At 43.7% G+C, this 22427-nt stretch overlaps 1 protein-coding gene across 2 annotated transcripts in view; it reads left to right on the top strand.

The window, feature by feature from the left end:
- The window catches only part of OBSCN (obscurin, cytoskeletal calmodulin and titin-interacting RhoGEF), a 182848-nt gene that overhangs the window by 49825 nt on the left and 110596 nt on the right, over nucleotides 1-22427 (top strand). For both annotated transcript variants that reach the window (XM_066201918.1, XM_066201928.1), the window contains exons 25-41: nucleotides 563-724; nucleotides 844-948; nucleotides 2059-2325; nucleotides 2915-3184; nucleotides 3995-4261; nucleotides 5734-6000; nucleotides 7072-7338; nucleotides 8215-8484; nucleotides 9115-9381; nucleotides 10113-10379; nucleotides 11949-12221; nucleotides 15927-16193; nucleotides 17065-17331; nucleotides 17945-18208; nucleotides 19410-19676; nucleotides 20515-20778; nucleotides 21701-21967. In XM_066201918.1, coding sequence (XP_066058015.1) covers nucleotides 563-724; nucleotides 844-948; nucleotides 2059-2325; nucleotides 2915-3184; nucleotides 3995-4261; nucleotides 5734-6000; nucleotides 7072-7338; nucleotides 8215-8484; nucleotides 9115-9381; nucleotides 10113-10379; nucleotides 11949-12221; nucleotides 15927-16193; nucleotides 17065-17331; nucleotides 17945-18208; nucleotides 19410-19676; nucleotides 20515-20778; nucleotides 21701-21967 — 4278 coding nt within the window. The remainder of the gene's footprint in view (nucleotides 1-562; nucleotides 725-843; nucleotides 949-2058; nucleotides 2326-2914; nucleotides 3185-3994; nucleotides 4262-5733; nucleotides 6001-7071; nucleotides 7339-8214; nucleotides 8485-9114; nucleotides 9382-10112; nucleotides 10380-11948; nucleotides 12222-15926; nucleotides 16194-17064; nucleotides 17332-17944; nucleotides 18209-19409; nucleotides 19677-20514; nucleotides 20779-21700; nucleotides 21968-22427) is intronic.

The raw sequence follows: 22427 nt of genomic DNA, 5'->3' as shown, positions 1-22427 counted from the left end.
TTGAACTCCCCCTTTTCTCCCTGGTTTTGGGATTGGGATGGGTTGCTGTTTGCATTTCAGCTCTGCTCCTGAACCTGATCCAAGGTGTGGATCAAGGCCTGCTTTTTCAAAAAGAAAGGGCTGCAGTAGCGTGGATAAGTAGATCAGTTCTGACAAAAGGAGCGCCAAGGTGCAGAGTTAAAGAGGATTATACTCAGTTCAGGAGACTCAGGAAAAAGGTCTCCTATGTAAAACAGAGGAGAAGCATGAATGAGACAAGTTTATAATGATCTAAGATTTTAGACTGGTATTAAGTTTTTCTTGTTGAATTTTCTTTCATTAATATGTGTATTTCTTTCATTAATACCTGTATGAAGTTCCAGCATCTGTAAAATCCTCTTGCAATAAGCTTCAGCCATAAAAAGTATTCACTGTGTTGAAGAGAGAAACTACCCAGAAAGAAAGGCTGGTCCTGAATAAAACACATCCCCATTTTTTTCCATGTAATTATGCAGAAAGTAAACACACCATACTCACTTATGGAGAAACCCCCAGATAAATATTTATCTTTGTCATTTCACAGCCCGAGATGTCAAGATTGTAAAACCACTGGAAGACGTGGAAGTGAACGAATACGAGAGTGCGTCTTTCATCTGTGAGATCTCACACGACGAGGTCGAGACCCAGTGGTACAAAAATGACAACAAGCTGAAGACTTCCGACAACATCAAAATGCGGCAGGATGGTAGGAGGAGAAAAGGGGGATTTTGTTCTGGAATGGGGGTGGGTTGGAGGAGGGAGACTAGAAAATAGGGTTTTGCTCTGGAATAGCTGAGCTGTGTCTGTTTGTGTGTCTGTCCCCAGGCAAGACCTATTCCTTGACTTATGCACGTGTCCACGTCGAGGATGCAGCTGAGATCAAATTCGTAGCAGAAAAGGCAGAATCTCGTGCTCATCTGACTGTAAAAGGTAATTCTGCTGTTCGTGCCAGCGCTGCTTCTGCTCTCTCACCTTGCAAATCAATTCACTTCCCTCACTTTGCATGTGAAGGTTAAAAAACCTCCTGCAGTGTTCAGGAAAAGAAAAACTGCCTACTTTTACTGCCTGGGTAGATATCACCTGGGAGTTTATTTTGACTTAATTTCAGTTCATTTTCTTAGGAGGCTGGATTTGCACCTTTAGACATTTAAAGTTGTGCGTGCAATTTGAGGGGCCAAAAAGCTGTAGCTTGTCTTTTTCTTGCATTTTCACTTTCTGGTGTATGTTATAACAAAACCCAGCATTTTTGGGTGTGTTTAACTAAAACAATGTGATAGAAGGAGAGAAAAGGAAGATGTTTGAATTGACGCTGATGAGGAACTCAGGAAACTGGCGATCAGTCCCTTGTTTTGCCATAGCACTGCTGTGAGATGTTGAGGAAATCGTAATCGTTATGGCTTCTTTTTCTCTCCTAAGGTCAGGATTAATACACAGAGTTGCAGTTTGTGTTTGGACTTGGATTTTTATTAATTCTTATCTATATTATAGTCTCACGAGCTGTGAGCTCTAACAAGCAAGTTAGAAAATGAAGGTAAAATGGAGCACTTCTTTATCTCTACAAGACCTTTTCAAGGACTGTCCATCCAATTATGAAATGCTACCTCTTTTTTTTTTTACTTTAAACCCAATAACTACTTCAAGTCCACAATGTGGACCCCATCAACCAGTTACAAAAAGCCACCCAAACCCATGAAGAAGAAGGCAGAAAAAGGTGAAGAAGAAGGACTTAGACAATGTCTAAAATCCTCCATATTGGTTTGCATATTACTATATACTAAAATCCCAAACCCCAAGTTTCCAGTATTCCAATAGGAAACCACCTGTTTCTTCTGCAGTTCAGCCACTCCAGTGGTAAAATATGGAGGAAAGGTTTCCCTTAATTAGCTCTTACTAATTAAACTTGTTAATTGAGTGCTCAGCATAGCGGGGATTCCTGTCATCCTCCAAATTACTGGACACAGAAGAAATACTGCCGATGAGTTTTTATGGAGACCGTACTGTTTTTATGGAGACTGTATTCCATTTCCTTTGTTCTCGTAGAGCTGCCCGTGAAAATCGTGAAGCCTCTGCGGGATAAGATCGCCCTGTGGAAGCACCGGGGGTTCCTGGAGTGCCAGGTGTCCCGGGCCAACGCCAAGGTCCGGTGGTTCAAGAAGGACGTGGAAATTCACCACGGGGACAAATACGAAATCGTGAGCGAGGGTGTCTACCGGAAACTCATCATCAACGACGCTGACTACGAGGACGAGGACACGTACACGTGTGATGCCTTCGATGACAGAACCAGTGCTAATTTCTTTGTTGAAGGTAGAAAACTCCTCTTTTTTTTTTTTTTTCACCCCTAGAATGCACTGGGTGGAGGGTGGGCTGGCTGACTTGATGTTTGCTTTGGAAACACAATACTGCTTAAAAATGGATTTTTTTTCATGTTATTTCTTCTGAAGTCCGTTGGTGTTGAATACTTTTACACACAGGAGCACCATGAGGAATAAATATATGGTACATTCTCCTAAGGAAAATGAGGAAATTCCCATTCCAGAGATGTTTATTAAGTGTATTGGATAAAGTCTGTTTTTCAGATAAATGTTGCAGTTCCTTTTATCAACATCTGCATTCCAATGAACCTTCTTGTCCATTTTATAGCACTACATGTTTGATATCAGGATAGGAAGGTAACTTTAGAATTAAGACTAGGAACCAAGAGATACAGATTCACTTTCTGGCCTCTGACCAGCAATATCTGTTTGCTTTTATACAGAAGAAAAAAAAAGAAAAGAAAAAAAGATGTTTTAAGGCCCTTTGAGTTCATAAGTGCAGAAAAGATGTCAGGAGTGTTCAGGCTGATAATGGAAAAGCTTTCATGACTCCTAAATCCCTGTTCTCTTGTTCCATCCAGAGCAAGCCATTAATATTGTAAAAGAGTTGTGTGATGAGGACGTGACTGAGCCTGAAGAAGCCAATTTTGAATGTGAGACATCCATTCCATCTGTGAAACCTGCCAAGTGGTTCCTGAAGGGAGCAGCCCTGCAGGCTGGCAGAAACATCATCATGCAGCAGGAAGGCACCATCCACAGGCTGACAATAATAAAAACAAGTGTTGATATGACAGGCACCATCCAGTTCTCCATTGGCAAATCCAAATCCACGGCGAACCTGCTTGTCAGAGGTAATGTGATTTTCAATATATATGATGCGAATCAGAAAAAAGATCTCCCCTCTCACAGTGCCTGGAAAGTAATTTGTCATAAATATTCTCTATTCTGGGCTGGGTTCTTGGAAATGTGTGTGTACCTGGAAGATCTCTTTAGTTCCCAGCTGTAAGTTGTTGGGGGCAATGCTGGATGCACCAACTGAGCCAGAAATGTCTTAGGAAGGGATCTGATTAAATGACTTTGGTGGCCCTGGTATGCAAATCTTTCAAGCTAAAACTGGTTTCTGGTTTATTTTTATTCTCTTGACTTTACCAAGGAGGACAAAACAGATGAAATTTGCCAGGAGAGTTTATTTTGTCCCATTTCTGAACAGACAAGTTTGATAGCTCATTTACTTAATTCATTTTGTCATTGACTTGATTTGGACAAAGCCTTAAGGCTTTTTATCTTCTGCTGTCACCATGGTAAATCTCTCCAATCACATCCTGAAGTCCTTGTCTTGTCTTTCATTTGCTCTTACTTAAATGAAAACCTCAATTAGAGAGCAATTCAGCAAGCACTGAGACAGAAGTGGACCATGAATTTTGGTGGTTAATATACAGTATTATCTTACAGAAATCAGCTTTCCTTATAGACCATCGTGCTGTTGTAGCTTCAAAGCACATGAGCTCTGTTAGAGACACTTGTAGCAGGATATAGGTAGTTCACAAAACAGTTGTGGAAGTCAAATATGGAATTAATGGGCATACAGAAATGGAAATACAGATTAAAGCCTTCCTCTTCTTTAGATTGATCCATTCTTCTTCCCCACCCCTGATTTGCAGATTACCACATCCAGATCACCAGGAAGCTGGAAGACAAGATGGTCCTGGAGCGACACTCAGTCATCCTGTCCTGTGACTTCAGGCCTTCCCCAAAGCACGTGAGGTGGTTCAAGGGCCAAGTGCTCATTGAGCCCTCAGAGAAGTACAAAATCAAGAGGGATCAGTACTCAGCAGAGCTCAAGATCATGAAGGTGAAGCCCGAGGATGCCGGCGTGTACAAGTGCAGGGCTGGGATCGCCGAGACCGAAGCCACGCTGAGCGTTGAAGGTACGAGAGGTTTGCAGCAGCAGGGCTGGCCTGGTGCTGGTCTTTGTGATTCTCTATTTCACTCAGGGTTCCTCCTCCTGAGGAGAGGTTGATTCCCATAGTTATCTTCTAACTTTATATAAATGGGTTTTCACGAGCAAGCTGCTGATTCCACCAGCCTGAAATCCATCTCTCGCTCTGAAGCTGGTAATGCGTGTGGGAAGGCACCATCTGGGTAAGGTACAAATTAACATTTGTCAAGACACATTATTGTCCATTTCATACAAGGAATGAGACCTCTGGTGCTTTTAACTAAAAATATCCTTTATGTCAAACTGCCACAGGCCTCCAGTTCTGGTCATCCTGGCTGTGGTTTTCATTTCCTGACGGCGGTGTCATCTTGTCTACCTGCTATATATTTGTCTACCTGCTATATATACATTTTATAGCTACTATTATACATCTGAATACAATTGTTATTCATAGTGATGTTCTACCCCATCTGGGCATGGAACTTTTTGTAGCCAGTTCTTCCCCTCACGTGACACTGCAAGGAAAGATGTTCACTGTGTCACTTCCAGCAAGACTTGGAGCTGAGGCACAAAATCATTTCCAAAAGTCCAGGGAGCATCTCTTGGAAGCAGTTTGGCTTTTCAGAGGTTCTTCATTGAATGTGTGGTCAAACATTGAAATGAGCTACTCAGGGCAGTGGTGATGTCACCATCCCTGGAGGGATTGAAAAGTTTTGGGGATGTGGTTTCAATGGTGACCTTGGCAGTGCTGGGGGAATGTTTGGATTCAATCTTAGAGGTCTTTTCCAACCTAAATGATTCTGTGATTCCATTCTATCCAAACAAATATATATATTTAAAAAAAAAAATAAAAAATCAAGTAATAGTCCCAAACCCTCTTCGGAGTTCTCATCCTTGAAACCAGCATTCCATGAGTGGAGAAGCTGCAAGGAGAAATCTCTGCCCAAGGACTGGGAAAGAAAAGAATCAAAATCCTCTTGCTCCCTAAACCTGAGTAAATTGCAGAATCTCTTTGTACTTTGCCTTTGTGGCCAAATCATTGCCTTCACCCCATCCTCTATGTCACAGTTTCCCTAGAAATGAGTGACAATTTAGTTAAAAATGTGTTTGTGTGCACAGTGACAAACACACAGGGATTGGAGCTCTGTGGGATGCTTAGGGTCACTGTAGCATCATTTTGGAAAAAAAGTACTCTTTTTTAAATAGAATACAAACAAACAAAACATCCAAGCTGATTTTTATATAAAAAGAGAGCTGAGGGTTCTAGAAAATTTTAATTAGTCTTATTAATAGATTTTTTTTTTCTTTTGGAGCAAATGCAGAACTAAGTAAGCAATATATGGTGACCAAAGGGTGTGCAGGAAACCAGAACAAATAATATAATAACCTCCATAAAATTGTGATAACAACTGATTTATGATGATGGTGGTGATGGTGCCCCTTGGTTTCCCCAATTTCCAGCCCGCAATGTAGAGGTCCTCAAGCACCTGCAGGATGTGGAGATTGAGGAAGACAGCTCTGCTGTGTTCTCCTGCGAGCTGTCCCACGATGACGAGGACGTGGAGTGGTTCCTCAATGGCACCCTCCTCTACACCAACAACTACAATGACATCAAGAGCGTTGGCAAGTGCTACACGCTGACCATGAAGCAGGTGAAGCCTGAGGACGCTGGTACGGTGACAATGAAGTCAGACAAGGTGTCAGAGACGGTGCGGCTGAAGGTGATAGGTGGGTCCAGATCACACTCCTGAATGAAAATTAGAGATGCAAATGGGCCATTATTTACCAAATCCATGGAGCAATCCTGCTTAATAGATAAAAAACGTTGAGCTGTGACATACGGGCCATGAGGATGGTGAAGGGTCTGGAGGGGGAAGCCTTGAGAGGAGCAGCTGAGGTCACTTGATTTGGTCCGCTGGAGAAGAGAAGATTGAGGGGAGACCTTGCTGTGGGCTTCAACATCTTCATGGGAGGGGAAGTGGAAGCGCAGGTGCTGATCTCTTCACTCTGGTGGTCAGTGACAGGACTTGAGGAAACAGCTGGGTCTGAGTCATGGGAGGTTTAGGTTGGATATCAGGAAAAGGTTCTTCCCCCGGAGGGTGGTGGGCACTGAACAGGCTCCTCAGGGCATGATCATGGCCCCAGTGCTGCCAGAGCTCCAGGACTGCTTGGACAATGCTCTCAGGGACAGCGTGGGTTTGTCGGGTGTCTGTGTAGGGGCAGGTGTTGGACTGGATGATTCTTGTGGGTCCCTTCCAACTCAGGATATTCTGTAATTCTATGGTTTTTAATACATCAGTTCTGGAGCTGGACTCAATCAGCCATGAAGACAGTTTCCTGCTGTCCTTCATACATCCTAAAGTTCAGTCACACAACTGGATTTCTGTGGTTTATCATGTTCTTGGGCACCCTGAGCAAGTGTGCAGGTGACACCCAGTGTGTCACTGGAGGGTATGTGACGTGCCTGAGAGTTGAGGTGCCACCCACAGCGACATGGACATGCTCAGGAAATGAGACCATGTGAACCTCTTGAGGCTCAACAAGGCCAGTGTGAGGTGCTGCACCTGGGCCAGGACAGCCCCTCATGTCAACACAATCTTGGGATGAAGGGGTTTGGAGCAGGATGAAGAATTGAGAGCAGGATGAAGGACCTGGGGGTGCTCTGGAGTCATGCTGGTTAAGGTTCTGATTGGTATCAGCAATATTGCCAAGGGCTTATTAATGTCTCTAAATATTTGATGGCAACTGAAATTGTCCCAAACATCCTGGTTTTTCTCTGTTTTGCCTCTTGACCTTCAGAGAAACCTGCTGTCTTCATGAAATCCTTGGATGACGTTTTCGGTGAGGAGCGAGGAGTGATCAAATTGGAATGTGAAGCCTCCAAAGAGAAGGTCAAACCTGTTTGGAAAAAGGATGGCGTGAAGATCACTTCTAGCAAGAAGTATGAGGAGATACAGTCTGGGAAGACCCTGTGCCTCCTCATCCATGACCTTGAAAAGACAGATGCGGGGTTATACACCTGTGACATCGGCACTGATGTGGCCAAATCAAAGGTCAGCGTTCAGGGTAAGTGCTGTACACAGGGGCCTCTCAAGGCGGGTTAAAAATATGGATGGGCTTGGTCCCTTGGGCTCTCACCTCTTCCTGAACAAATCTTGCATAATACAGCGAGGTCTGAACAATCCCTGTTAATTTTGGTGCAAGTATATCTGGGGTTTCTATGTGAAAATCCGCTGTCAGGAACCTAGTGACAGTATTTTCTTCCTCAACGTCCCTAAAGTGCAGAAATCCTCCTAGAAAAGCAAAAATTACTCCCAAAAAGATCCCAACAAACAGCAGAAAATCCCCCAGGCAGCCTGGTTCATATTTGGAGCTATTGCCTCAGAGTGCATTGTAGGAACACAAAAGCAGGACAACAATATCTTTGAGGAACCCAGCTGTTCAGCCTGTCCTCTAATCCTTGTGTCAGCCTCAAGGACAAAGAATTGTTCATGGCTTCCAAACTCATAATGTTAATGAGAAAAGTCTTGAATTTGCCTGGTTTGAACAGCAGGAGTAACAAGTCAAAAATTTCAGACATCCCATTTCTCCTATCAGCAGGGAGAAGAACCTCAGCCATTATCCCAGAGGCTTATTTTCTGACAGCTTTTCTCTTCTCTAACTCATTGAACCTTGAATCTTCCCCACTGAGCTCTTCTTCATTCAGTCCTTCCTGAGCACAGCCAGGAGATTCACATTTCTCTTTTTGTACAACTTTGAGATGATTCTGAGTCTGAAAAATCATCCCCATGTCACAGTAAGGGAAGCAGTGGTGTCCTGCCAATCTAGCAGATATTAGATTAGATTAGATATTAGATTAGATATTAGATACTAGATTTTAATTCATACCCCTTGTGTGAATTAAAATTTTTAACTTGTATTAATGTAATTTTTGTTCTCCAGAACTGAATATTGGCATCACCAAACGGCTCAAGAACACTGAAATCCAGGAGGGAGAAGATTGCACTTTCGAGTGCATTTTGTCCCATGAAAGCATTGACGACTTCAACTGGACGCTGAATGGGAGAAAAGTGGAAAGTGCGGGGAGATTTAAAGCCTCCAACGCGGGTCGGAAATACACACTGAGCATCAAAAATGTCATTCCTAATGACACTGGGGAAGTCATCTTCACTGCCCGTGGGCTCACCTCCAAGGCTTCCCTGGTGGTGAAAGGTAATGGGGTCAGAAAAGTCCTGGGTGTATTTTCATAAGGTTTCTCAGCAAACACTTGCTATGATCTGAGTTGACAGCAACCTTCCCTATGAGCTTTGAAGAGCTGAGATTTTCCCTTAAAAACAAGTGAAATGATGAAACTTTTAATAGATATTTGAGAACTGACTACACTATGTAGTGTGTACAGATAATTACAACCCAGACTGTGCATCAGAGATAATCACCCAAAGCTCCTGCACGGTCAGTGGAGAGATGAAATTAGTGGTTTTCAGACATAGTTCATAATCTGCAGTTAGTCCTTTTTCCATAGAATCAGGAAATCCCAGAATGGTTTGGGTTGGAAGGAAGCTTCCATCATCTTGTTCCAACCTTGCACAGGTTTCCCAGAGAAGCTGAGGCTGCCCCTGGATCCCTGGAAATGTCCAAGGCCAGGCTGGATGGGACTTGGAGCAACCTGGGATAGTGGAAAGTGTCCCTGCCCATGGCAGGGGGTGGAACTGGATGATCTTTGAGATCCCTTCCAATCCAAACCATTCTGGGACTCTGTGATTTGAATTGCAAAACTTCCAACCATACATAGAGATGATTTTCATTCCAAAGTCCTTTTTCTTTTTTTTTAAATCTCTGCAGAAAAACCCACTGAGGTTACAAAACTGCTGGAGGATAAAACTTCACCAGCAGGGCAGGACATCAGCCTGAGCTGTGAATTGTCCAAAGCTGATGTGAACATCAGGTGGTACAAGGATGGCAAAGCAATCAGGAAAAGCCAGAAATACGACCTGCAGCTGGAGGGAACACGGGCCACTCTCATCATCCGTGACTCCACGGTCAAGGACAGTGGGGAATACACCTGTGAGACAGAGACATCCAAAACAACTGCCAGGATCACTGTGCAAGGTCAGCTGAGGGGTGCAGAGGAGCTGGCAGGTTCAGAGGCTGGGTGTAAATATCTACAAGCATGGGAGATTTCTTCTCCTCCATCTCCTTGGGCAGGATCAATTTTTATCTTAAAAAAAAATCATTGATTAAAAGCTTAAAAAAATAAATATGAAAAAAGGACCTTTTGGATGCTGAACAATCTAATGGGCTCTGTAACAAGCCAGTCAAAGCTGGCAATTTGAATTATTCTGTTTTAAATATGACTGATGAAAACTGTTTGCAAGAGGAGACCTCACCAGTACATGGATCATGGCATCAAACTTTCCTGGAGATATTTCACCTGATACGTCCTGTGACAGGAGAGGAGCCTGGTGATCTTCGGTGCATTCCATCTGATAGGATGGGAGGAAATGGCCTCCAGGTTTAGATTGGATGTTAGGAGAAATTTCTTCATGGAAAGGCTGGTCAGGCATTGGAACAGGATGCCCAAAGAAGTGGTGGAGTCCCCACCACTGGGGGGATTTAAAAGATATATAGATGCGGTTACTGGGGACGTGGTTTAATTAAGTTAATAGACCTGGTGATCTTAAAGGTCTTTTTCTTCCTAAATGATTCTCTGATGATTTTTTTGATGATTCTATTAGTTGGAGCAGAGAGGATCTAAAGATGACTCTGGATGCTCAGGTTTAGTTTGGGTAACAAATCTGTCTCTCTTTTAATTTCTTTTTAATTTTTTTTTTTCATTCCAGAAAAGCCTAATTATTTTGTCAAGGAGCTCTCAGACCTGAAAGCTGATGAAAGTGGAACTGCAGTTTTTGTGTGCCAGAGTGAGAGAGCTGCATCCTCTGTGGTCTGGAGGAAAGGCATCGCTGAGCTCAGGGCTGGCAGGAAATACGAGATCACACAGAAAGGACAAGTCCTCCAGCTGACCATAAAGAACTTGGAGAAAAGTGACAGTGACACCTACAGCTGTGACATTGGGGACACCCAGTCCAGAGCCAAGCTAACTGTGCAAGGTATGAAGGAGAGGAATGTGACTGTACATCCCTTTTCTGCCATGGGAAACATGCACAGGCAGCGCTGTATCTCAGCAGGGCAGCAGAGCCGCTGATTTCTGGTTCTGTGTCTCCGATGATGGCAGGAACACGTGGCCAAAAATACAGGAATGTAGAGCTGGACATGCAGAGCAGTTTGAAGCAATTACACCTGGAGCATTTTGGGAGTGATTTAAACCCCCCAAAGGCTCATGTGAGGGGAGAGATTGGTGTTCCTGTGTGAACATAACATGGATGTGATTCACAGTGCCTGCCGCTGGATGGGGGAAAATTATCCTGCCTTCAGGCTTTTCTCCATACCCGTTGGTTCTTCTTCCCAGGAGCGGTTTCTAAGAGGTGGGGGATAAATAGAATGGTCCATAGAATCATTGAATGGGTTGGAAAGGAACCTAAAGATATCCACCCCCATCTCCTGCCACAGGCAGGGATACCTTCCAGTATCCCAGGCTGCTCCAAGCCCCGTCCAACCTGGCTCTGGACACTTCCAGGGATTCAGGGGCAGCCACAGCTTCTCTGGGCAGCCTGTGCCTCACCACCCTCACAGGGGAGAATTCCACCCCAATGCTCCATCTGACCCTGCCCTCTGGAGAAATGATTCCAGAATAGTCAGATGGAGGTGCAGCAGCGTCCACTTGCTAATTATTGTAGCTTTTAAAGACAAAGGGGTAAAGTCAGACTCCTCCTTTTATCATCTGCCGCAGCATCCTTGAGAAGCAAAGAAATGTGTTTAATCCCCATCATAACCTCAGGCTCTGAGCTGTCTGAATTCACTCTGAGGTTTTTAACACCAGCTTTTCTGAGTGGAAAAAACACTTCTCTGTCACGAACATCAAAGTAAAACATCCCTGTGCTGGTTTTATAAGTAGGAGGAACTTCAGAGACATTTTCGTATACAGTGATAACCCTCTTATATATATTTATAGTGAGGTTTATCTTTGTATGTGTGTTTATATTTATATACCTATTTTTAGTTAGGGGTGTATCTATCCAGGCAGGTAGGTTTTCAGGGCAGATGTTTTGGGGTTTTTCTACCAAAGCCACAGTCAGGTATTTTCTCCATTTCCCACTGTGTTTGTGGTTGGACTGATCTTGAAGAAGGTGTGGGATCGGTGGTGCTATTCCATAGAAAGGAAGTTGTTTTTGCTGTAGAAAATCAGGCAGGTTGTCAAGGGAGAGATCATCTCTTGGTGACATTTAGAGCCCAATAATGCTGTCAGAGACTCATCCTTCCAAACCTGTCCAGGCATTTCATTAGGAGAAAATTTACAGCCCTGGATTTGCATTGTACTGGCTACTTGTTCTGCTTTGTGTTTCCTGGTGCTTTAAAGTTGTCTTCACCCTATTTTTTGTGTGTCCTGTACATATTATCTTCCTGTGAGTGGGTTTTGTGGTCAATATTGGGGGAATTCTGTTTCAATCTTCTCTGTCACGAATGTATTTCTTACTTGGGAAACCTTGGGAGTTTTCCGTGTCGATTTTCACGCCAGAAACTGAAGATTCCAGTAATTGATGTATTTATGTTCCTTTCAGGCCAGAAAGTGCTAATAACGGAAGACCTGGAGGATGTGACTGTGTTAGAAGGAGAATCTGCCATGTTCAAGTGCAGAATCTCTCCCGTAGACTATAGCAGAGTGCAGTGGTTTTTGGACAAAACCCCACTCCATACCAATGAACTTAATGAGATCCAGTCCCAGCCTGGTGGATATCACCTGCTAACGCTGAAAAAGCTCTCACTGAAGGACTCGGGGGTCATTACATTTGAAGCTGGTGATAAGAAAACATCTGCCAGTTTGGTTGTTAAAGGTAAATCCATCATCACACCTGCAGAAGAGGAAATGCTGGGTAGAAATAAGCGGGGGTTAATGTGGGTAGGTGGAAAAAAGAAAAGAACAAAAATGCTACAAATTTAGCAGCATCATCGTATATCTGTATATGTTCAAGAATGACATTAATTACATAATGAAATTATGGCAGGAGAATGAGCTCTTTGTAATCCTGGGCAACACTTGGAGTGTTCATTGGATTTACATGGGAATGACACAATGCAGTGATGCTGCAGTGGATGCCTCGTTCAGTTTTCCTCAAGCTGATAAGATGGTGATGATTCATGAGGAGAAATCAATTAATTCAATAAAAAAAAACAAAAAAAAAGGGGGGAGGGGCAGCCAGTAAGTTTTAAATTCAGTTTTCCTTGTTTGAAAGGCAACATTGCATGTGTTCCCTACTATTCATTGTTGACAATGGAGTGTTTTCTCTGGAGAAGTTAAATTGAGGTAAAACTGCAGTGTTTGGTAGAAAAGACATAAAATAAATGCCAGACAGCCTAAGAATGTGGGATTAGAGGGATGTTTCCTTACTGGAAATATAAATATTTCTCGTTGCCTAGAGATGTAAAACACAGTCTCCACTGTGTCAGTTCATAATCTCATTTTTTTTCAGAATAACCACATTTATTTCTAAGAACTTTTCTTTTTGCAAAAGCTGAAAATTTGCCCAAATTTTGCTAAGCTGCTGAAATGCAAATGGATTTCTTTTTCCTGAGGGAAGACAAAAGGTTTTATTTGCAAAACGCTAATTATTTATGTTCTTCAGCAGGAATCTTTTCTTCTCAGTTTCTCCCAGCTATCATTTTATAGTTAAACATTTTACAACATCACTGGTGCCTTCCTGAGGGTTTTATAGTCATAAATACCAAAATTTTTGTTACCATAGCTTTGATACAAGCAATCCTGGATCCAAATCTCACAGATTACTTGTGATCTGAGAATCCACAGCTCTTCTGAATAATGTCAGGTGGTTTTTATAAGAATCTGGAGAAGCCCTGTGTCTTCACAAAGGAGCTGGTGGACGCTGAAGTCACTGAGGGGGGAGGATGTGAGCCTTCAGTGTGACACCTCCAGATCAGCCAGCCCTGAGAAGTGGTGCAAAGATGGGAAGAGCCTTAGGAATTCTTCCAAATATAACATCAGGCAGTCAGGGTTTGAAGCCAAGCTTGTCATTCACAGGGCAGAAGAAAGAGACAGTGACAGATGTGAGTGTGAGGCTGGTGCTGCCAAAAGTAGTGCAGTCATCGCTGTCAAGGGTAAGAACTTTTGGAGTGATGGTTTGAGTCCTAGCACCGAGCCCAGAGTAATGAATTGAAATGATAAAAACATGAAACTACACTGAAAAGGGACCTTGTGATGTGCACTGAGGTGTTCCCATCTGGAACAGCAGCCAGAGAGGTGACAGAATGGGAAACAGGAGAATCCTTCATCTGACTTGGCTCTAGCTCTGTGGAGCTTTAGTGCATCTGAAAATCAAGGAATCCTGTGATGGTTTGGGTTGGAAAGTACATTAAAGAACACCTCATTCCAAACCCCAAAAAGAGAGCAGTAGGAGAACACCCCAGGCTAAGAGGTAATCCACAGAAAGGATGGATCACCTCCTGGAGCTGTCTCCAGTGATGGCTCTCTCCAAGGAGGAGACTCCCAGCCCCACATCTGTCTGTGCAATTGCTTTAGGCAGCCAGATTTATTCAGAGCATCACGGGGCAGGAGGTGCTCTTCTGCTTGATAGGACTTGGGAAGATGGTTTAGAGTAAAAGAGGGTTAATTTAATTAGATGTGAGGAAGAAGTTTTTTACAATGAGGGTGGTAAAACACCGTAGGAGGTTGCCCAGAGAGGTGGTGGATGTTCCATCCCTGGAAACATTCAAGGTCAGGTAGGATGGGGTTCCGAGTGCCTGGTCTGGTTGAAGATGTCTGGGGTCATGGTAGGGGGGTTGGACTAAATTAGTTTTAAAAGGCCCTTCCAACCCAAAATGTTCTATGATTCTCTGATCTAAAGGGCTGTTGTCTGAGCTGAGGCAAAAGTTCTTAGATGAGTCTTTTATCTCTGAGTTAGGTATGGGTTGGATCTCATCCAGGTCAGAACCAGGCTCACCAAATATCTTAAAATACAAGATAATTGCCTATTATAACTGCTTCTGCCTTTCCTGAGTCACTGTCCCAGCCCCAGGCTTAGGAGGAGCTCTGAGTTCAATTACTCTGTGAGTTCAATCACTCTCCTGGGCAGGTATGAGCAGGCACAGGGAGGATTTTACAGACACAGGCTATGTTTATCCAGACCAGAGGATGTCCTGTGTGCAGCTGGTGCTACACCCTTGGGATGGACTGATCAGAAGCTGCATCTGGGTTAAGGAAGTCAGTGTGAACAAAAAAAAGCATTTGGGTTGCTGGGATGCTCAACCTGAACCTCAGAGCACTGAGTGGGAGGACAAGCTGCTCACAGGATTTTTCTAGAGCACAAAGAACCAACTTGAGACTGTGAAAGAAAGAGAAGACCTTGATGATGCAATGAAGAAGAGCTGGTTGTTAATTACCCTGATTTTCTGTCTTTGTGTAGCACAAGGGTATTTTCCCCATATCCATTGCACACAAAACAAAGATCTGTGCTGACTCCAGTAAGACCTGGATGAACTATTTTCTGTTCGAAAAGAACCACGTTTGTGATATTCCCACAACAATCCCATTTTTCCCCTCACAGAGAAGGGTGTGGATGGATGTGGGATTTAAACACACAGATTCGGATCAAGGAGTGAAGTCAAAAGGATGTCTGTAAGAAACTGTGCTGTTGGAAACCTTTCCTTTAACTATCAGCATCACATCAGAACAGCAGAATGCAAAAATAGAAAAAAAACACTCAGTAGTTGTGTGACACTGAATGTCCCAAACTAGAGGTAATAGGGAGCAGGATAATTGGGTGTAGATTTTCACCAGCCACAGGTTAAGTGCATCACAGGTCACTAGCTGGCTTGCATATTCTTAAGACAGCATAATTCAAGAAGAATTTATTTTTTCCTTGTCTGAACATTTCAGTTGTTTTTCCCCCAAAAGTGCTTTGCCTGCACTAGCTCACCTTAAAGCCTTGAGTTCCAGGCTGTGACAGAGCCTGCAGGGGAATCTTCACAGGGACCCTGTCACGTTCTGCTGTGCTTCCCTCTCTGTGTTTGCTCTGTGCTGGTTTTAAGTCTATGTTCTTGCTGGATAAAAAAAAAAAATACACTGTAGGTGTTTCTTGTGATGAGAAATCAATACTGCTGGTCACGATAAAGTGCTTTGCCATTCCTCTGTGTCCTCTGTGTTGTGTTTGAGTTGACCTCAGTGAAGTTTTATGTTTTTTGTGCTGGTGATCCAGCTCTGAGCAGCCGTCTGCAGCGCAGTTTGTGTCATTAGCTGCAGTGCAGCATCTGCCACTGATGTTAATAATGAAAGCAGTAAGAGCAGCAGCATCTTCAGCAGTGCAGATAGTGGTTAAAAAGAAAATAAGCATCTGTCCTCAATTTTTTTTTTCCAGCTGTAAAGTGCTGGCAGCCAGATGTGAGATGTCAGAATCTGTTTACTCTTCACTAGTGCTTTTTCATTCCTGTGGTTTTCTGTCTCACAAAATGAAGTCTGATACTAAAAGAGAAAAGTAATTTCTAACCTCATGTGTTCCTTTTAACATTTGTGTTATCCCGTTTCTCAGAAACACCAGTCCTTTTCAAGCAAGAGCTCCAAAATGAGGAAGCCAAAGAAGGAAAGCAGGTCAGGCTGACCTGTGAGCTCAGCAAACCTGGCACCCCGGTGAAGTGGATGAAGGGAGACACTGTCCTCTATGCCAGCGAGAAGTACGAGTTTAAGCAGCATGGGACTGTGGCAGAGCTGATAATTCGAGATGTGAAATCCATAGATGCTGGGGACTACACCTGCAGTGCTGGGGAGCTGAAAACCACTGCTCAGGTCAAAGTGAATGGTGGGTACAATTTGAGACATGGCCACACTTAATCAAGTTGAAATCTATTAGATCTTATTAAACATAGATCTATAACTTTATAGATCTATTACACAAAAATAAATCACATAACACATTTTTTTTGTGGCAGCACCATCTTTAATAAGTAAAATTTAAAGGTAATATTGGACCCTTGTAGGCACCTGTATGTATTTCATTAATATGATCTCATATTCTGTGTCTGGGGTTTTCAATCTGTAATTGTGTACAGGGAAAAAAAAACAATTAGGTGTAGAGGATTAATTTTCTCTGTGCTGTAGTTCCTGCCCTATCAGCTGCTTTATATGGCTGTGATTAAAACTGGAGTGGGAGCAGGAGACCAGTAGTACTGGAGCATAATGATATGAAAACATAAATCCAGTCCCTGGAAAATTGAAGGTGATCAAGTAATTAATAGACTCCAGACTCCCCAAAACATCCTTTCAAAGACTCTTAGATGCCACCTCCACTCTTCAATGCCCTTAAACAAATACACCGCCTTTAGTAGCATGTGCTGGAGCAGAAAGCAGGAGAAATATAGGATATGAATGTTATTTCAGAGCCCTGCAGGAGCAGGGAATTCATTAGGTGATGGTGCCCAGAGGGATCTGAAAGGGTCCTTTTTAAAAATAAAAGAAACTTCCCCCACACTTCTAGGAACCCACAGTGAGAGGGAGAGATTTATCTCTGCTCCCAGGCAGAATCTCCTTGATGCCACACAGCCAATGGAGGGCTTAGGGCTGCTCTGTTCACTTGGAAAAGGCCTGGATTTAAGAGGTGACAGCTCTCATGGGGGGAGTTGCTGCAGAGCAGATCAAGAGGGCCTGCCCTAACCCCTGGCTCTGTGTTCCAGCTGTGCCTGTCCTTTTCAAACAAGCCCTGGAGAACACGGACACGGAGGAGGGGAAACCCGTCTCCTTGCGCTGTGAACTGACAAAAGCTGATGCCACCGTGGTGTGGAAGAAGGGAGAAGCCACGCTCCAGGCAAGTGCCAAATATGAAATGAAGCAGAAGGGAACAGTGGCAGAGCTGGTGATTCATAATGCAGAGCCAGAAGATGCGGGAAGATACACCTGTGACACTGGAGACCAGCAGTCCACAGCCCAAGTCAAAATCCATGGTAGGAATGAGACACCTGCTTGTGACCATTTGTTGTTGTTCTTGCCGTGGTCCTGCTGCCCCTGGACACTTTCAGAGAGTGTTCAGGAGAACAGGAATCAGCACAAAACCAAGGCAGCTCTGGCTGGGTCTGTTATGTTCTTTGCTTTTTGGGTTGATAATTTCATGCTAAAATGTATCAATCAAAGGTACCTGATAAAGCAATTTTTTCTTCTCTGTGAAATGTCTGTCATGCTTTGGATAGAGGTGACTGTCCAAGCTCTAAGCCAAGAGGTAAGAAGGATCTCAGCTACACCTTTTATTAAAGAATATTCCATTCTTCCCTCCACTTTCTCAACAAGTTTTTACATGTCTGTGACCAACAACTTTGGGCAGCAGAAGGGTGATTGTTTTGGTTTTCAAATTTTTGCAAAATAATTGTTCCTTTTTTTATTTGGACCAAAGCTCTTGCTGCCATTGTAAATATCAGCAGACTCCTGGGGGTGCAGGTAGGTCAGAGCTTCTTTGCTGTGTGTGCCAAGAGAATTTGAACTTGTTTCGGATTTGAGTCCCGTGTGAGGTCACCAGGTGGTGATGATGCGCCCGAAGTAAACTGAGAATGCTTCACTCCTCAGCTGTGTCTGTGCTCTTCAAAGAGGAGCTGAAACCTGTGGAAGCTGTGGAAGGTGGGACAGCCACCCTGCGGTGCCAGCTGGGCACAGAGGCCCCCGTGGAGTGGAGGAAGGGGCAAACTCTTCTCCGGGCCAGTAACAAGTACAAGATGAGGCAGGAGGGCACCGTGGCTGAGCTGCTGATCCACGACCTGGAGCCAAAGGATGCTGGAGACTATTCATGTCTAGTGGGGAGCCAAAAAACCACAGCAGCCTTGTCAGTGAATGGTAAAAAGGCAGAAATAACCTGTGAAACTCTGGAATGTTTTTGTCCACTTCTTCCCTCCTCCTCTCTGTACATTCCCTCACAACAACTTCCTCCATGTCCTGCTTCCACTGCTTTCTTCCATCCCCTTGCTTTTGTCACTCCTGTCCCCAGTCTCCATTTCATTAATACCCCATGCTGGACGTGTGTTGTGTTGTCTTCTCACCTTCCCTTGAGTGAAGGATGTGGTCCTGCATGTGTGTTTTCCTGAATTAGCATGGAAACATAAGATTCCTTAGGATTTTCTCTTTCAGAGGGTTCATCATGTGTAACGATGAGAACGAGGCCGTCTCTCTTGATGCATGATTTCAGCAAAGATCATGGGTTTGCTGATTCCCACAAAACAATTTACTAAATAATTTCTTTTACCATCCATGAAAAAAAAAACCAGGATGTGCTTAAGGATAAGGGTGTTGGAGTAAAGTATCGTTATGATTCAGGACAGCTCACGTAATGACACATAGAACTCTGATTTCTTTGGAGGGCTTATAGCAAAGTTTATTGAAAGACAGATTCTTTTTTTACGGTGTTTGTGTGCAATGAATAGGATTGGTCCTTTAGGGCACCACCTTTTTGTAAACATCTTTATCAGTAAACAAGCTGGAAAAAGACCAGGTGTCAGGAGGAGGAGATCTACAGGATTGTTTTGGGTTCTTCTTTATGGTTTCTCAGGTCACACTGAGAGAGTTCTGTACTTGGCTTTTTTGCAGGCTTCAAGCTTCTGCCTGGAGCCTGAGAATTTATGTTCTGACCACTGTCAGTGTCTACAGTAAGGCTTAGTCAGGCACATGATAAATCACAATTCAGCCTCCTAGTGGGGTGTAGTGTCGCAACAGGACACGAAATAAAGACGCTTGACTCCAGTTAGAAGGCAGTAGAAATCAGAAGGTGTATTTACAATTCATTCAGGTCTTTTATAACATGCTGCACTAAGAAGACATGTTATTGGTCCATAGGACTGACACCTCTCCCATTGGCCAAGCAACAGAAATAGCAAACAACACCTGTTGTTATGGGAAAGGAATATTGTTTACACAAGGTTGTTTTGGGAAAAAGAAAAACTGTTGAAAAGTTTCCCCTGGGAAGAGGTAGCAATTCTCAGGCTCAGAAAACATCGGGTCCACAGTGTAGGGTGGCAATCCCTTTCCCTTCTGCATCTCCCAGCCCTGCCAGTCCGTTTCAAGAAAGAGCTGAGGAACGAGGAGGCCACGGAGAGTGGGACGGCAACGCTGCAGTGCGAGCTGAGCCGGTCAGGCGGCTCCGTGCAGTGGAGGAAGGACGGGAAGGAGCTGATCCCAAATGGAAAATACAGAATGAGGCAGGAAGGGCGCTTCGTCGAGCTTGTCATCCAAGACCTAGACCTGACGGATGCTGGGAGCTACACCTGCGTGTGTGGAGAGCAGGAGAGCACAGCTGCTTTGAGAGTGAATGGTAACCCTCCTAGCCACGTTTCTCTTTAAACCCCAAACGTTTCCTGGTCAACCAGAGCTTGGTCAGTGTGGTTTTTTAGGGGTTTCATGTTCTTGGCTCTGTAGTGCCTGAGAGTCACCCTATTAGAGAATATTCTCTTGTGCTTTTTTGCCTTGAGACAGCACCTATATGTTATGTATTGTAGCACTGCACCAGGTAGTTGTTTTCTGTGTAAGGAAAAGGGTCTCAGTTTCACCCCAGGACCTTTTAAGGGAAGAACTCTAGAAGTTTCCATGCCCTCGTGATCACAATTGGCTCAATGCCAAGACAAAAACACTGATAGGTCTCTTTATCTGTTCTTCAGAAATGTAGCTATTCTCTATTGGGCTGTTTGCAAAAAAACCCACCCAAATCGTTCAATGCTCAAGGGAGAGCACAAGGCTTCTCAGCACATTTTTGGGGTGTTACAGGAGGTGTGTGGGACCTGTCCCTACACTGTGAACAGCTTTGTTCTTTTGTTTTATATTATTTTCTTCTTTTATTAAAACCTTTTTTTGCTTTTTCAAGACACACTTGATCATGCTGTCTCGCTAAATATTTTAAGCCATTTTCTGTGAGGTGCTGGACACCCTCAGAGGTATTGAACCCTCTCAGAGCTAAATACATCTGGCTCTTCAAGAAATTCAATAATATCTTGTTTAATTTATTTCTCTCACCTCTAGGAGGTTTTACCCCCTTTTTCAGTTGTTCCCACCTAGAAAAAGAGCATTTTTGATTGAGTGTACACACTGCATCCCAGTAACTCCAGTTCATTTCATTCTGCTGCTGATTCCTTCTCTGTTGATATTGCGTCCTTCAGCCTTGCCTATCCTCTTCCAAGAAGAACTGACGAACAAGGAAGCTACAGAGGGGGAGGCAGTCACTTTGCACTGCAAACTGAGCAAATCAGCCCCAGTTGAGTGGAAAAAGGGGAATACGGTGCTCAAGCCGAGTGAAAAGTACAAAATAGAGCAGGAAGGTCCCTTTGTGGAGCTGAAAATCCAGGATTTGGATTTGGCAGATGCTGGGGATTACAGCTGTGTGTGTGGAGACCGACAGACTACGGCTGCTCTGGCAGTAAATGGTAAAAAAGAAATTCTCAGCGCATGTTCCAAGTCAACCTGTGTGATTCCAAGACCTCTTCCTCTCTTACTTCTGCTTCCTCTGGTCCCTGTGCACTCCAAATCCTCCTTTCTGCTGATTAATTTTCCTATCCTTTCTTCCTTCTCTTTTTCTCCTTTCACCTGATGACCTGCTGGTGTGTTTCCAAGGTGCTTTAGTCAAAAGACAAGTGGAAAACAGGTCCCAAAGTCAACACAACCTCCCTAGTCCAGAATAGCTTCTTGTTTAGAAGTTTTCCCATAGGAACTGACCTAAAAGTGGGAATAATATTTATTTTCTGTCACTTAGACCGTGGCACTTGTTGCTCCTAAGAGGAACTGGTTTTCATCAGTGTATGATGCTACACAAGGACAATCTTAATAAAAAATAGGCTTTTAATGCTCCTGCTGTTCCCAGCTCTTTTTTACCAACTTTGGCTTAATACTTCCCAAGCAAATATTTTATATCTGCAAAAAAAACTGACAGCATGTTTGCAACTGCTCTGCTTTAAGGGAATCTTATTTATAAAAATTCAGACAGTGCCATGAATCAGGCCCTTCTCTAGAACTCCTGCTTTTCTCAAGGGAAGGAAAATTCTTATACTGAAATACTCCCTCTAATTTTATGTCTTTGATTTTATGGTGCATAAAGTAAAGGGTAGTTGTCTTGTCCACTAATTTGCAGGTAGACTCGATTTTAAAGAAAGTTTTAAAGTGTGAAGACAGAAAAAAATAAAATTGGGCTGAATTATCTTTTGAAAGGCTAGAGGTTAGAGAAAAACTGTGGAGGAACTAAATCCTGGAGGAGACCAAGAAGGTCTGGTGGCTCCAGGGAGATAAAAGAGGGATTAAGTCATGGACTCAGGCTTTCCCAGGGCTGATGCCATGTCCGTGTTTGCTCTGCAGTCCTGCCTGCTCTTTTCACCAAGGGACTCACGGACAAAGAAGCTACTGAGGGTAAAAGTGTCTCCCTGCACTGTGAGCTGAACAAGGCTGCTGCTAACGTGGAGTGGAAGAAGGGGTTCAAGACCCTCAAGCCGAGTGACAAATACAAAATGAAGAGGGAAGGTGTCGTGGCTGAGCTTATAATCCAAAATCTAGACACGGCGGATGCTGGGAATTATTCCTGTGTGTGTGGAGACCAGCAGACCATGGCAGTTTTAACAGTTCATGGTAAAACAAACAGAACAAGGCGCATCCTGAAAGTAACTACCCTGATTTCTCTGTTCCTTTGGACAGACCCCTGGCTACACTCCCATCTCCTTCCTCAGCCAGACCTTTATCCACAGCTCACCAATGCCAGTGGAGTGCATCCACTGGCATCTGTGCAGCTGGAATTTTTGGCACGAGAGGGATATTGTTGTCCAAACTTGGAGTGTGGTTACCAGGGTTGCTGCCACTCTTAATTAGGGGCCATCATTTTGCTTTTCCCTTGAAAGGTCCATGTTTAGACTCCCTGTTGTGCACAAGACAAAAAATGGGTTGCTTCAAAGGGATTATGTCTTAGGGATTTTAAGGTGGTGTAAAATTCCAAAAGGTTAGGTTATTCCATGGAATCTTATGCCCATACTCTATTCCTGAGACAACAAAGTGCTTTGATACTTATAGCCCAGTTGTCACGGAATCCAGTTAT

The sequence above is a fragment of the Chamaea fasciata genome, unplaced genomic scaffold, assembly GCF_029207755.1.
Source record: "Chamaea fasciata isolate MVZ Bird 193981 ecotype frontalis unplaced genomic scaffold, bChaFas1.0.hap1 SCAF_1, whole genome shotgun sequence".
Taxonomy (NCBI): domain Eukaryota; kingdom Metazoa; phylum Chordata; class Aves; order Passeriformes; family Sylviidae; genus Chamaea; species Chamaea fasciata.
This window is presented reverse-complemented; position numbering and strand designations above follow the sequence as displayed.